Source organism: Cryptotermes secundus, unplaced genomic scaffold, assembly GCF_002891405.2.
Source record: "Cryptotermes secundus unplaced genomic scaffold, Csec_1.0 scaffold2543, whole genome shotgun sequence".
NCBI lineage: Eukaryota > Metazoa > Arthropoda > Insecta > Blattodea > Kalotermitidae > Cryptotermes > Cryptotermes secundus.
Window position 1 is genome coordinate 275,868 of NW_019732877.1, and position 16,251 is coordinate 292,118.

The 16,251-nt window shown below is 41.9% G+C and overlaps 1 protein-coding gene across 1 annotated transcript in view; it reads right to left on the bottom strand.

Moving 5' to 3' along the window:
- Positions 1 to 16,251, bottom strand: part of LOC111867847 (zinc finger protein Gfi-1b-like) — a 98,496-nt gene that overhangs the window by 41,869 nt on the left and 40,376 nt on the right. The window contains exon 4 of the mRNA XM_023858042.2: positions 13,179 to 13,432. Coding sequence (XP_023713810.1) covers positions 13,179 to 13,432 — 254 coding nt within the window. The remainder of the gene's footprint in view (positions 1 to 13,178; positions 13,433 to 16,251) is intronic.

The following is a 16,251-nucleotide window of genomic DNA, read 5'->3' on the forward strand; positions in this document are numbered from 1 at the left end:
ATATTCATTTCTCATCTCTTCCATGACTTGTCCATGTCATAGCCCTTGATATTATCAGCCTTATAATATATGTATATGCGGGTGTATAGAAATTATAGAACTCATTATGTAGTTTTCCCCATCTCTCTTACTTCATATTCCTTCTCCCTTTCTATGGATCTACAACCCTTTGGATCTTGGCCGCTTTTTTTCAGTTTCTTAATCCCATACACAGTAGGTAGAACTCCTTGGACGGGGGATCAGCCCGTCGGAAGGCTGCTACCTACACGCAGAACAACACAAACACGTATAAACGTACACAGACATCCATCTCTCGAGTCGAATTCGGACTCATGACTCCAGTGTTCGAGCGGGCGAAGACGGTTCATGCGTTAGACCACGCGGCCACTGTGAACGGCGTTACTTCATCTTAGGACCAAATATTCCCCTCTGAACTTTCGACGTAGGTAGAATGTTGTGAGACATTATACTAGTGGGGTGAGTTTAAACCTCTTTGAGCCGTCTGAGGCGATAACATCTATAGGGAGTTTCGTGTTTTCTTTAGCGCTTGGGTAACTATCGCAAAGCGCCGCTGACCTACACGTCCTCCTCATGGTTTGAATATCCGCTCAGGAACATGCCACTGACGGAGAATCACAGCTTCACTGTGACAATGCTCAGCATGTTAACATTTCACATGCACAGGTCACGGGCGTCGAACCATATCATAACAGGAAGAAGCCGTTTAAAATACAAGACAAGACATGATCGTAGATAAAGCCAGTTTTGGGAGTATGTATAGCTTGAGAACTTCACGTGTATCCGCCTTGGAGTCGAATACAATGTTGTATAAAGAATTTAAGGCTTTATCAAGATATTCAAAGCCACCTAGTAAGTACCTAAGAGGGTACGAGGTCACTTGTTTTCCTCCCAGCATTATTTTCCATCTCTGCATGTAACACCAGAGAGCGTCTTGGTCGATGTTTTAACATTCGTGTTTCGTATTCAAGAATTCCAGTGCTAAAATATTGGTCCGAGGACCAGCTATTCTAAGGTTTCTGATAATTTCCCCTAGACAGTCTACCCAACAATGGGTTCATAAAATAAACAAGATAGAACGAGGCACTATGCTACAAGCCGGAAGGTCGCGGGTTCAAGTCCCGATGAAGTAATTGGATTTTTTTTCAATTGACCTAATCCTTCCAACCGCACTACGACCCTGAGGTCGACTGATCCTCTAACAGAAATGAGTACCAGGAATATTCTTGGGGGTAAAGGGCGGCCGGCGCGTAGGTGCTGACAAACTTGCAGCCATCTATGAGCGGATTGTTTAGAAAATGTGGGAGCCTCGACGTCTCACAACCCTGTGGGCCTCCACGGCCTGTTACAGGGATACATTTGCTTTACTTTTACCTTGCTTTAGACACTGTAGTGTCAACATCTGCTTCATTTTGCTGTTAATCACTTCGCTACATGTTTCGACCCTTATCTTGGTGTCAGTTTCTGAGTTGCATCATTTATTCAGTATGAATTCATATTGTATCTATATTGTCCTGATAATACACTTGGTTATTTAAAATAATTATAACGTGACATGAAAATAATATTGAGGAGGTAAAAAATTAGAACATGTAAAACTGATATACGCTTAAAATTCCTACTTGATATAACTAATAACACACTTTGTTATTTGAAATAATTTTAACTTAAAACATTGCACAGGTGGCAAATTAAAACATGTAAAATTTAAATTACTCTTAAAATTTCTAGTTAATATACACGTAACTTATACTGGTCAATATATTTTTTCTTTGGCACTACAGCCCCAGTGGGCCTAGGGCTACCTCCATGAACTTCTCCGTTCACTTCGGTTTTTCTAGATCTTACACACATTTGGTAGGACTCCTTGGGCGGGTGATCAGCTCGTCGCAAGGCCTCTCCCTGTACACAAACACAGAAAAACGCACACAAACATCCATGCCATGAGTGGGATTCGAACCCACGATCACGGCTTCCGAGGGAGCGAAGACAGTGCATGCTCGGCTACCGTGACCGGCTAATATAATTTATACTGGTCAATGTTATACATCAAAGTTTTTCTAACCGCTATATACCTTAACGTGTTATGATATGTCAGGAGACGTCTAGTGGAAACTGGGAATCATAATGCGTGGACAGCGGTGAACTGGGAAGTGTGTAAATCAGCCGTAGCGCTGCACTGATTGTAATGAAGAGAAGTTGTAACGGAAGTGCTAATAAATCCGGTCATCCTATCTAGAACCCGTTGTTTTCGTCACGCGTACCCCACCCCCCACCCGACGCATGACAATATAATGAAACGTACTCGTAATGAATAATTACATTTCAGTAACTGAATATCGAGGCTATAGTAATTTCCACTTTATCAGGCAGAATAATCCAAACTGTTGCCTTTTCATTGCCAAGCAATAAGTAATTACTTCAGTTATTGACTTTTTGGACATTGTGTTGTTCTCTATTTAAAATTTACTTCATTCTCATAGCATTGCTGTCATTCAGAGTACAGGAAAAAGCACTATATCATATTAACATTAATTAATTAATTATATGATCAGTCTTAAACATTCGCTCCATCTACGGCTATAGTCGAATGTACTTCTACGTTACTTTCTCAGGGAGGGAAAAATAAGTCAGTAATATTTTTAAGAGTCGGTCACGGTAGCCGAGCGGTCTAAGGCATGCACTGTCTTCGCTTGTTTGCAAACCGGGATCGTGGGTTCGAATCCCATTCAGGGCATGGATGTTTAGTTTGTGTGTGTGCGTTTTTCTGTGTTTGTGTACAGGTAGAGGCCTTGCGACGAGCTGATCACCCGCCCAAGGAGTCCTACCGAATGTGTAAGATCTAGAAAAACTGAGGTGAACGGAGAAGTGTGCCTAGGCTCACTGGGGCTGTAGTGCGAAGGAAAAAAAAATGTTTTTAAGGGTAGCGAAAACTGGTTTAGTGAAATTGAAAACAGTTATTATTAGCCAGATTTCTCCGTTCAGTTTCTGTGGCCATTAGAGCCTACACTGAGTTGTTTATTTGTCCGGAAGTAGGTCAAGTTGTCGTGAGTGCTACCGACCACTGTAATTATCAGTTGATATGCTCCATTCTCCCAACAGACATACATCCATCTTCACATTACTGTTTCACAGACAAGCGCCTGCTGGGCCCATGAAAGTCAGCCCTCGCTTCTATTTATTACGATCATAACAAATAGTTTTCGGCTTTCTTCGGAGTGTACATTTATTACTTAGAATGAATAATTTCCTTCATAAATACATACACGTTCTCAGTTTATGTTTTGCCTGCTTCTCTGAAACAGAAAATTGTTTTGACGGAACCTTTGTAGAAATGTTATGACGACTACTGAAGCATATTTATTGTTTTTAATGATTCATGATCGCATGGGAGAAATGAGGAATGGATGTAATATTTTAGTTGCAGAACCAGAAGGATAGAGGCTACTTAGTACACCTGAGTTGTTTTTTTTTCATTGGCACCGCAGCCCCAGTGGGCCTGGGCCTACCTCCATGAACTTCTCCATTCACTTCGGTTTTACTAGATCTTACACATTCGGTAGGGCTTCTTGGGCGGGTGATCAGCTCGTCGCAAGGCCTCTACCTGTATACAACCACAGAAAAACGCACACACACAAACTAAACATCCATGCCCTGAGTAGGATTCGAACCCACGATCCCGGTTTCCAAGCGAACTAAGACAGTACATGCCTTAGACCGCTCGGCTACCGTGACCGGCACACCTGAGTTTAGATGGAAGAATAATACGCATTAAGTGTGTCTTAAATAGGGCGCGAATTATACTGCAGCATCCTGCTGCACTGTATATTCTGTTAACATTCGCACTTCTCACCCTCCTCGTGCGACTTCGTCGATGTATTAAAATTCACGCTTCAAACGCCTTCGTCTCTTCCTATTATTCGAACATTACATGCTTCGACCAAACTGACAATCATCAGGTGTACTAATTGTAGAGCAAACTGCAGCCCCCTTGTCACGCTGCTACACTTTGCATTTTAAAAATATTGATCACAGTTCCTGGGAACAGATCCAGAGGTCCCGGGTTCGATTCCTTGCGCTACCAGATTTTTTGAGAATCAATGGGTCTGGAACGGGGTCCACTCAGCCTCGTGAGGATAATTGAAGAGCTACTTGAATGGAAAAGTAGCGGCTTCGGTCTAGAAAACCGAAATTAACGCCCGTGGGGATCCGTAGCGCTGACCACGCGACACCCTCTATCCGCTAAAGTTGGTACTAACTTGGCCGACAAGCGGCGGTCGCTAGGTCGGTATAGTTCGCTTGCGAACTAACACCACGGAGCTTAGCTTTAAAATATTATGCCATGATTATTTTATTATAAGCACGAATTGTAGTTCTGATGTATCTCAAATATGTAACATGGTTTATATGCTTTGTTTATAGAGTGAATATTTTATATTATATACTGATGATCTGTCGGTCACGGTAGCCGAGCGGTCTAAGGCATGCACTGTCTTTGCTCCCTCGGAAGCCGTGATCGTGGGTTCGAATCCCACTTATGGCATGCGACGAGCTGATCACTCGCCCAAGGAGTCCTACAGAATGTGTAAGATCTAGTAAACTGAAGTGAACGGAGAAGTTCATGGAGGTAGGCCTAGGCCCACTGGGGCTGTAGTGCCAAGGAAAAAAAATACTGGTGATCTATCACTGTAGTTGTAATCTTACTTACATTTTGCTGATGTGTTGATTTTCCTTGGTGCTGTGTAGCTGTTCTGAATGTTTCGTGTAGTTGGCTCTGTTTTCACATAGGAATTAGGGTGTGTCTGTTGCTAAGTGGTGTTCATTTCGTGCAATGCTCTGAATACTGGGACATGTGGAGCAATGTTTGTGTCATTCATGTGTAAGTTACGTATTTTTACTGATTTTACTGAAAATTTTAAAACAATTTATAAGCATTTTATGCTTTTAAAATGCAAAATGTAGCAGCGTCACAACTGTGCAGCAGTTTTCTCTACCACTTGTACACCTAATGATGACGAGTTGGCCCGAAGTAACATGAGGAGACGAATGAGTTTGAAGTGTGAGATTTAATACATGGACGAAGCTGCAAAGGAACGGTGGGACTTGCGAGTGCTAATAGGGTGTGAATGTCTGAACTGGATCAGGCTGGCTCAGGATACTATCCTAGACTAATGCTTATGAAAACGGTAATGAAATTATATGTTCCATAAAAAGCATGAACTGTTTGAGTGACTTTCTCTTTTTGAGGTACCTGTTCTCCATGGAGTTAATTAGTTAATTAATTGACGATTTAATTTAGAAAATTTGCTGCTGCTGATAACAACAACAACAACAACAACGATACTTCGGTTCAGAATAATTTTGTATTTATTTACATGCTGATTTCACAGCCCAAAAGCCAATTACAAAATAAGCACAAGTAAAAGGCAGGAAGCCGGTCACGGTAGCCGAGCGGTCTAAGGCATGTATTGTCTTCGCTCGCTTGGAGACCGGGATCGTGGCTTCGAATCCCACTCAGGGCATTGATGTTTAGTTTGTGTGTGTGCGTTTTTCTGTGTTTGTGTACAGGTAGAGGCCTTGCGACGAGCTGATCACTCGTCCAAGGAGCCCTACCGAATGTGTAAGATCTAGAGAAACCGAAGTGAACGGAGAAGTTCATGGAGGTAGGCCTAGGCCCACTGGGGCTGTAGTGCCAAGGAAAAAAATAATAAACGCACTAAGCAATAACTTTATCCGAATGAGGTGATAAAAAAGAAATATGTAAATTTGTCTCGAATAAATTAATATTTTAATGAATGATAATGTACCATTATAAAAAGGTAAACAGTTTTATTTTAAATATATCAACGTACCTAAAAACATTAGCACCTGAGTCACATTAGCATAAGTTTATTATTTGCTAGAACAATAATTAATAAATTTAAATTGGCTTTCATAATTTTGAAATCTTAAACATACCAGTCTACGTAAAATGGGCTAGACTAGGAGGAAGAAATTCCTATTTCAGTGCAGAGAGGTCTAAGAACAACCATTTCGAGTTTCAGACACACTAAATTGTACTTAATGAAGTGGCATATGTTGAGATACACCGACCTCCAAATGCCAGAAAAAAAATCATTTATATGACGTCAAGGTTTTCCGGCTCTGTGAGAAAGATGATGAATATACATGAAACACACGATACAGCGACTTTATTTACTGATCGAAGATTATCTTAATTGCCGATCGCAGTGGCCGCGCGGTCTAAGGCATGAACTGTCTTCGATTTGTCGAAGACTGGGATCCTTGGTTCGAATCCCACTCAATCGAATCCCACTCAATCCATGGTTGGCTCTTCTCGTTTTATCTCTGTTTGTGTTGTTCTGCGTGTACGTAGCGGCCTTGCGAAGGGCTGATCACCCGTACAAAGAGTAATACCGACTGTGTATAGGATTAAGAAGCTGCAAAAGCTGTCAAGGACCAGTGGGCTGCAGAGCCAGAGACGAAGGGGCGGGGGGAGAGGCTATCTTAATTGAAACATTGTTCAGAAACTGATATAACTGCTTTATTACGTTATGCGAACACAGTGAGCCGGGGTGCTAGGAAATACTGTCCTTCTGTCCGTGTGGATGAGTTCCCGCAACATGTCCTTACTCCACAGTTACAGTAGACGAAGTGAAGTTAACTCCGTGAAGATACGGAGATCAAGTTTGCCTATTCTTAATTAAGATTTGAAGGTCGGTACATTTTAATACAGCCGATCACAGCGGCCGTGCGGTCTAAGGCATGGACCATCCTCGCCTGCTCAAACACTGGGATCGTGGGTTCGAACCCCACTCGATGCATGGATGTCTGTGTAGGTAGCGGAATTTCGACGAACTGATGCCCCGTTCAAGGAGTCCTACCGACTGTTTATAGATCAGAGAACTTAGAAAGCGGCCAAGGTCCACAAGGGCTGTATAGCCATTGATAGTGTCGCGTATGAAGGGTTTCCGTGACTAATAATAATGGGTTCTGGATTTGATGATTGGATTTATTGGCACTTCTTTACATTTAAAACCAATTATAACAGCTCACAATGAATGGCTGCCTAAGACTCGCTCCATTCCTTACTGGACCACGAGTGTCTTCTCTTCCACTGCGAAGAATGAAGAACAAAGAATCACTGCCCACTCATTGAGCTACTTTAACGAATGCCGACTGAAGTATACTTTCCGACTGAACTCTCCTGGACTGAACTAACTTACAGGCGAACCGAATATAGTTCACCGTGCCTTACAGTTCCTCTGTTATTCTGTTTTTCTGTCTCCAACCGTTGCTTAGCAGTGGACTATTCCAGCTTGTTATACCGGAAAACCGTTAGCGGGCAGTTGGATAGCAATGGACTATTGCGGCTTTCAGGCATTATATCACAATATGGCTATATATATATATATATATATATATTAACATGTGCCATTACGTTAGGTATGATTCATTTCGTCTGAAACTGCATGGAATCCGCATCAGTTACAGAATACATCGTCAGTTCGTGAAACTGCTACATTCATACCAGACTGTGAGCAGTGTAGCTGAACCAAGTGCCGTCAAGTCGTGTCCAATTTGACTCTCCAAACGCAAATGAAGACCTTATGCGGCCCATACACGTACGAGGCTGGCTCGCGAGTCCTACTCGGTTCGGGTTCCAATGAGCCAAACTCGTCCATGTGTGTGTCGCCACGCTCGTACGTGTGTGGTGAAATTAATCCGAGCCCGGATCCTCGCCGAGCCAGACTCGTACGTGTATGGGCCGCCTTAGCTTCGTAAGAAAGAGACTGAATCACTAAGATGCTGAAAAGGCAGACTCGTCTGTTTTAGTTAGAATTCCTGTATATCTCTGTCATATCTATTGAGACGGGTCGATAAGAGTAAGGTGGCCCATACAAGTCTGGCTCGGGTTAAATTCACCACACACCGAACCGAGTACTACTCGCCAGCCAGACTCGTACGTATATATATGACGTAGTTGCGTAGTTCTATATACAGACCATTTATTGGTGTTACGGATTATAACGTTGCGCATGGCGACCCAGAACAACCCCCATCCAGCCTACGTTTACAGCATCCGCTCTTGTTACTGTCAAAACAGAAGTGTTTTTTTTTTTTTTACAGAACGTTCTGCCGGTTATCTGACAGGGCATATTGTGCGCTGCTATTCTGTTTCAGAGAAGTATATTCTACTATTTGAAAAGTTGAAGTATATACAGGAACACTCAATCTCGATTTTATAGGCAAACCAGCAATTTGTTGGGCCCATATTTATGTTCGTAGACATGAGAAGGGCTGAAGGGTGATTGCTTATGATTGCCTTTGATTGCCTGCTTTACCCTCGGAATACACAACTCACACAAAACAAGTGAAAACCTCAGTTCCTTGCTCATAACACGGTGTTACGTCCTCTTCCAGAGTACCAATATCAAAGCATTAATGGGGTTGTATGTGACACTTTCGCTATGAGGGGCGCCTCCTGAAGGAACTGTTTTCTGGGTTTCAATTTTCGGTACAATAAAACTCTTGAGAGGTTATAATTTTCTGCTTTATATTGAATGCAGTTTCCTCTTTAAGGAAAGAGAGAAATCACCATGCTGTCTGCATATTTCTTTTCGACTTTAACGATCTGACGGATTTTCACGAAACTTGTTTTGAATGTTATGTCAGCACCGTGCTACTTAATTCCATATAATCACCGAGAAAGCGCCAGACGTGGTCACAGTGTCTGGATGACTCGAATTCAGGTTAGCGGAATTTCTCACGCGGTTCTTTCTGTGTGTTGAGTTAAGCTGTGAAGGTAGAGGCGCCGCGGTGGGCCGATCCCGCGTTAGGACTGTGTTATTGTGTGGCTGAAGGATGCATTGCTTCAGAATCATGTATGGATCGGAACAAGCTAGAGGTTTCAATTCGAGGCTACCGTCGTGCAAGAAGCAGCAGAAATATACGCAGTAGTTGCAGGACTACCATGAAGACCACTGGATTAATTACAAATTATTTATGTACCCAAGTTTGGAAAGAACATGCCTCCATCTCTAAACCTGAAGATACAGTCAACGACTGCAGTAAGCCTCTGTTCGTCCGTAATATTTATACCGATGCGTAACGTTGGTCCAACTGCGAGATGACGTGGCAGAACTTGATGCGCTCGCTGCTAATGCCGGCCAAGATGAATTGCGCCTCGGCCTGGGCGAACCACACGGCTGGTCGCTCGGGCCAGAACGGCGGGAGCCGCACAGCCACTCTGGACACTTCTGCTGGCGAACTGTTTGCGTCGTCCATGCTTAGTCGGGGTCACCAATGTGGGATGTCGTATGAATGAATAGACAACCACTAGTCGAACTGTCCTATAGGATTTATTGCAGCTGCACAGTATACACAGACGGATAACAACAATAGTGAACTGCTTGAACACTGAACTGGTATTGTAGAACGGTAGAACTAGACTGTCACTGTAACTCAGTGTATCTTCTTATGTAGCCTAGAATCGGACATATAGAAAACGGTTACGTAATAGGTACTGCTATTGCCGGTTACTGTGTTTATAAGTTCCCTAGCAACCGCTGTTTACTTGCTTCTGCCTAGCAACCGTTGTTTACTCGTCGTTGCTAAGCAATGACGCTTGCGTTGTCACACTTGCTTGAATGTGGGCAGTTCCCACACCCACCTACCTTAATACTGAACGCTGTCAAAAACCAGAAGTCCACAGCCTTGAAAATCTCATTTTAGGGACTTTTTTACTTTGTTAGAAGAGGAAATATTAGCAGGCGGCTTCCGGAAACATGGAGGGTGTCTGTCAGATGTTTTACATTGCAGAAATACCATTGCCCTCCTTACGAAAATATCAACTTAATACCGTCACGTGTTTCCTAGGTAACGCGACAAGAAACGATGGGGTTTCGGATTAGACGAATGTTTATTGGACAATTATTTGTGTGCACTCACAAATATAATCAGTCTCAGTAACGCCTTTCACGTTCCCTTTTCAGTGGCTGTACTCTTGCACTGCTATTCTCGGTAAAGCCTTCATTCTCTTTTCTTCCCCTATCGCTCGTTGGATTTTCTCGAACAGTGTTCACTGTTCCCTACATAGGCTCGGCACGGACAATCCACAGAAAACACATCGCTGCTTAGCAACTGACATCATGTACTGTTGTCAGGCATGTCTACCTATGCATTGCCTAGCAATGGACGCCGTATTGTTTCGCATTTGTTGCTGTGGGAACTCAGCAATTCGGTCTCAGTTGCTTAAGCACTTCCCTTGGAAACTGTCTGTTTATGTTTCGTTGCCTAGGAATTGTCAGCCGTTGACCAGCAATGCACGTTCTACAGTCCGGCCTTCCTGGCGGCACGCCACATTGCAGAGAGAATTCTGGAGCTTATAGTATATAATGTGCTATATATTTCTATGAATAATACTCTCCATTGTATACGAATTGCTATTCGATATTTTTACACACAGTCCTCAGTTTAGAATCGCCATGAAGGACTGTGAGAAGACTGGCATACATTATGTAGAAAACAGATTAGTATACTAGTAAAATGTAAGTGGTCGCGGGATTTAAAAGTCATCTTCACATATAATGGCGTCAGTATAGGTATATAGATATATGTAAGGTGTTCTTGTAAAGCGGCCTCCGTAGTCTAGAGGTTGACTCGTGGTACGCGGGTTCAAATACCCGGCGGAGGTCGTCGAATTTTTAAGGGCGGGAAAATTCAGGGAACAAGTCCTCCGGGAGGGACTTTAAGCTGTGTGTCCCGTGTCGTAACTTTACGGCACGTAAAAGAACCTCATATCCCCAAAGGGGATCACTGAGCCAAACTCCAGGACGTTTCCCGCCCAACAATAGTCTCTAAGGCCTCTGATAGATGGGGGAAGCATTATAGATACCGCTAAGCAAGTGGCCGAACTCGCTTGCTCGGCGGGACTGATGGTACGCACCATTTATCGGTAGGGTATAGAGACTGGTAGAATATCATAGAGGGAAGCACAATAGATCAAACTGGTCGCGGTGCATGGGGAACCCACCCTCTCTAAATAACTAACTAACTAACTAAGGTGTTCTTGTAAGCTGACACGGCGACTTATTCGGATTTCAAGGCCTCTAAGAGCGCTGGGATTTAAGAATTTTAAACTTCCGTTTTATATCAAATGCATCTCTTCTAAAATACAAATGCTTTAATGATCGAACCTCGAGTTGCTTAATGTATTTCTCTTTATGCGTACAAATATCACGAAATTCAAGTACCAAAGGTTCCATCTACAGCTCCGTGGCATGGAGACCATCTTCATGTTAACAGAAGCGCACTTGTTCAAGAAATTCCCAACCCTTTATGGAGCCAGAGGTTCCTTATCATATTCACCACATTCCGTCACAGAACCTGTAATGAACAAACTGAGTCCAATCTGCAACAAACTTCTTTAAGTTATTTTCATGTGGCTTTTTCCGTTACTGAGGCCGTGAAAAGGTTTTCGTCCCAATGCGAAGCCCAGTGCAATGTTTCAAACATGTGAGTGTTTACTGAACCTATAATATACCCCCAGACTGCTAGACAACCCCTTGTCAGATTTCCACATACCCTCCATAATATTTTATGATGATTCTTTTGAGGGGTGGAGGCATATGCGAAGATTTTTGTCTGACGTCCATATAAAGTACAAATTATGGCGAGTCGATATGAATATAAATATTTTTTTTCGACATCGTCTAGTTTTGAGTTCCTCTCCCACCAGTACTGGGTTTGAACATCATAACGCTGTCTGCAATATGCGTTCATTTTGTTTAAGCCTGTTAGTGCATAGAACGGGTAACGGGAAGTCACTTATGGCCACACTTAGGCTTGTCTTGTGTGTCCTGTCAAGGACTTGACTCAGTCCCGCTTCCGCCTTTGTTGCGTAATACTCCCTGTCCTATAATTATTTCTAAAAACATAAATATCTTATCAGGCATAACTGGTCGCCCTTGGTTGATGTCTATCGCGTTGGATTTCAGTTGTGCATTTATAACTAAGAACTCGTTACATTTCATTTTCCGCCTGTTTGCTGTGTCGAACTCCGAGATAATTTTGACAGGTCTGGTTATGTCAGATAGGTTCACTCCGCATGGAACTGCTCCTAACAATCATAATTCCAGAAACAAATAATGCAAATGTTCCACTGCGCAATATGCAAAACAAGTCACTACATGGAATATGCTCGTCCGAATCTCTGATTACAATTACATGTACCACCCATTGCTAGGCAACGCGTTGGTAAACAAGTTTCTGCGAAGACAGATTCTTGGTAAACACACTTCTGCGTAAGCAGTGACGTCAGCAACAATAGAGACGGTGCTCTCCTTGGGGTGTGTGTAGAGTGCTGTGTAGAGACCGCTCGGCTACCGTGACCGGCATAATTATCTAATATCCCTCTCAACACCATTCGCTCATCTATGTCTAGGTTCTACAAATTGTTTCTTTACTTCGAAGAAATTTTGTAAGCATTTCTGGTATCTTCCATTTGTACTACACGCACCTCGTTTCTCATTATTCTTTTATTTAGTCAGCCTAATAATGTATGGGCCGGTCACGGTAGCCCAGCGGCCTAAGGCATGTACTGTCTTCGCTCGCTTGGAAACCGGGATCGTGGGTTCGAATCCTACTCAGGGCATGGATGTTTAGTTTGTGTGTGTGCGTTTTTCTGTGTTTGTGTACAGGTAGAGTCCTTGCGACGAGCTGATCACCCGCCCAAGGAGTCCTACCGAAAGTGTAAGATCTAGAAAAACCGAAGTGAACGGAGAAGTTCATGGAGGTAGGCCTAGGCCCACTGAGGCTGTAGTACCAAGGAAAAAAAAATGTATGGTGAAGACTAGAATATATGAAGTTCCTCATTATGTCATTTTCACCCATCTGTTACTCTCCCTTTTAGGCATTAAGCTTTTCCTCGCTACCACCCGCCGTGCACTACTGCGGTAGTTGAGGCAAATGTTCCAATGGCTCAACACAAGCAATAGTAGAATTCGATTTATATCGTTTAGTGTAGGTTGCGAATGTGTTGAAATCTGTCAAGTGCTCAGGAAGGTGAAACAAGCAAATTGTGTCAGAGAATCTCCCCAATATAAGCCTTTACGCCGTGCACAAAGGTGACAGATACTGGAGAACACGACGGACCATACCTGGAAGGTTCTTTCGGTGGAGGTGGTTGTGGTAGGGGCGGGAGGCCTGGCGGCTGGGTGTGGGTCTGCATCCCAGCTGCTGCTACTACACCGCCCCCCGCCCTGCTGGCTGTGCTGCTGCAGGCGACTGCTGTGTGTCACGTGGGGCTGGTCATCATCATCCCGCAACTCCTGCTCACATAGGCTGGCCGGCGACCAGATTCCAAGCGGTCGCCTCGGCTTCGTGCACAGGTTGAGAGGCACGTCGTCGTCTGCTGCAACATGCACTTTCTTTACTTGAATTGAATTGAATTGAATTTATTTACATTCTATAAATCCTAAGTAGGTTAGTACCTTTGGATACAGAACAAGTCAAAAGGTTACATACATAAGTACAGGCAATTTTAGCTTAAAAATTAATATAACTTAATTTTACATCATTCTCTATTTACATTGAAGTATTCATCTAAAGAGTAGAAGGAATGAGCATGTAGATAATTCTTTAACTCTGATTTAAACTTTTTAGTATCATTGCCCAAGTTTTTAATACTTTGTGGCAGATTGTTGAACACTTTTATGCCAGTAAAGTAGACTCCTTTTTGATATACTGATAAAGTTGATGAGGGTAGGTGGAAGTTATATTTTTGTCTAGTATTCATGTTATAGACATCAGAATTTAATTTGAATTTATCTTTGTTGTAAACAACAAATAAGAGAAGCGATAATATGTATTGCGATTGAAGAGGTAGAATTTTTAATTTCTTAAATAATTCTCTACATGAATCTCTACTTCTACATCCTGTAATGATTCTAATTATATTCTTTTGTATTTTAAAAATTATTACACTATGTGAAGAGTTCCCCCAAAATATTAATCCATAGTTCATAATAGAATGAAAGTAGGCATGGTAAACCATCTTCAATGTTTCCTGTGACATAAAAGGCTTAATTGATCTCATCGCATAGCAAGCTGCATTTAATTTAGGTATAATTTGTTCAATATGTATTTTCCAAGACAGTGTACTGTCTACATGTATTCCAAGGAATTTTGTATCAAGTACTTTACAGATTAATTTGTTGGCATAACTGATGTCCAGATCAATTTGGTGGTTGCTTTTAGTTGTGAATGATATGTAATGGGTTTTATCAAAATTTAATGAGAGTAAATTGGCTTCGAACCATCTGTTTAAGGCTTCAAATACAATATTTATGTCATTTTTAAAGTTTTCAAATTTAGAGTTCTTAAATATTATACTAGTGTCATCTGAATATAGAATTGGTTTAGATTTATTGTTGATGGTTTTAGATAGATCAAACAGTATTCTATAATTAATTAAAATTAATAACAACATGGATAGTTTCGTTCATATAAAAAAGATAAATGTACTTTATGGTTCAGTTACAACACACGAGCTTTTTTTTTTGTCCTGGAGATTCCAGAGTTTTTCCAATGGAGACTTTAGCGTTCTGTTTTGGGGGTCGTATTGCAAGACACAAGTTTCATAAACTGTTAATAATTATCTCTCTTTTTCTTATAGAAGTTGATGCCTCGTCACCAGAATACAGCGCACAATCTTAACATAAGGATACGTAATAAATACTGTGAGAATGTGCAAATATCTGGGGAAGACAGCAAGAAATCAAAATTTGATTCAGGATGAAATTAAAGAATGGATTAAATTCGGGCAATTTTTGCCACTATTGTGTCCTCTCGCCTGCTACCTAAAACCGAAATACTAAAACATACAAAATTATAATGTTGTCTATAGTTTTGAATGGGTGTGAAACTTGTCTCTGACATTAAGGGAAGAACAAACATCGAAGTATATGAGAACAGGGTGCTGAGGAGGATATTTGAACCTAAAAGGGACGATACAATGTATGGCTGTTGAAAACTGCATAATAAGGAGCTTCATAACTTGGTACTCCTGGTCAAATATAATTAGAATGATCAAGTCAGGGAGGATGAAATTGGTGGGGCATATAGCATGCATGGGAGAGAAGAGGAATGCATGCAGGTCTTTTGTGGGGAAACAGAAGGAAACAGACTACTAGGAAGACATGGAAGTCTATGGGATGACAATATTGAAACGGAACTTAGCGAAACAGGATGCGATATGACTTCGATTCATCTGGTTCAGGATAGAGCCTAGCTTGTGAACACGGCAATGAATTTTCAGTTCGATAACATTCTGGGAGGTTTCTGAGTATCTGAGCGGCCTTGGATTCTCAAGAAGATTTCAGTTCCTTGGAGTTAGTTTTCAAAATGTCGGATTTTTTCAACTGTCTTGGTGAAAATTCTGAGTAATTCAAACCTTAAATAGAAGCTACGGGAAGTCTCCTATGATCATAAGTAAACTTGAGCTTCGATGTTGGTAGTATCGAAGACATGTATAATGTAAGATTTGAGGCTTTCACGGCGGTGACTATGAAGAAAGCAGTCTTCTGGGATTTGGCACCGTGTATATGTGGTGTTAACCGACGTTTCGGAGGAACGTATCGCCTCCATCTTCAGGGTAGAAGAAAAAATATAAGACATCTGCAAGCGAAGAGACCGTGAGAAACGGTAAAAGCAGTCTGCTGCAGTCTTCTACCCTGAAGATGGAGGCGATACGTTCCTCCGAAACGTCGGTTAACACCACATATACACGGTGCCAAATCCCAGAAGACTGCTTTCTTCATGTATAATGTAATGTGCATAATAATCCATTTCGGAAACAATTCACACGTTATCACTGGGTAGACCTAATGTCCTGGATTTGTTGAACACACTGCAGTTACTGATTTACTGAAAGCCTGAGCATGTGACGTAACAATACGAGGTGATAAATTCGGTCTTTATTTTAAACTTCTTGTTGTCTTGGCATCTGACAGACGCGGAACATCCATTAACGAAGTTGCACCAAGGTTTAGTGTTGGAAATCTAAGTGCAAAAAAATTAATTCCCCGTTTAGAGTTTCTATTGCGAATCATCTGTTCACCTTCACGCGTTTCACCAGGAAGCATTCTCATCTGTTCAACATAGAAATATAGGATATGTAATTTGTATAATGGGGACACTACACAACAGTATTCCTGAACAACAAAATAGACA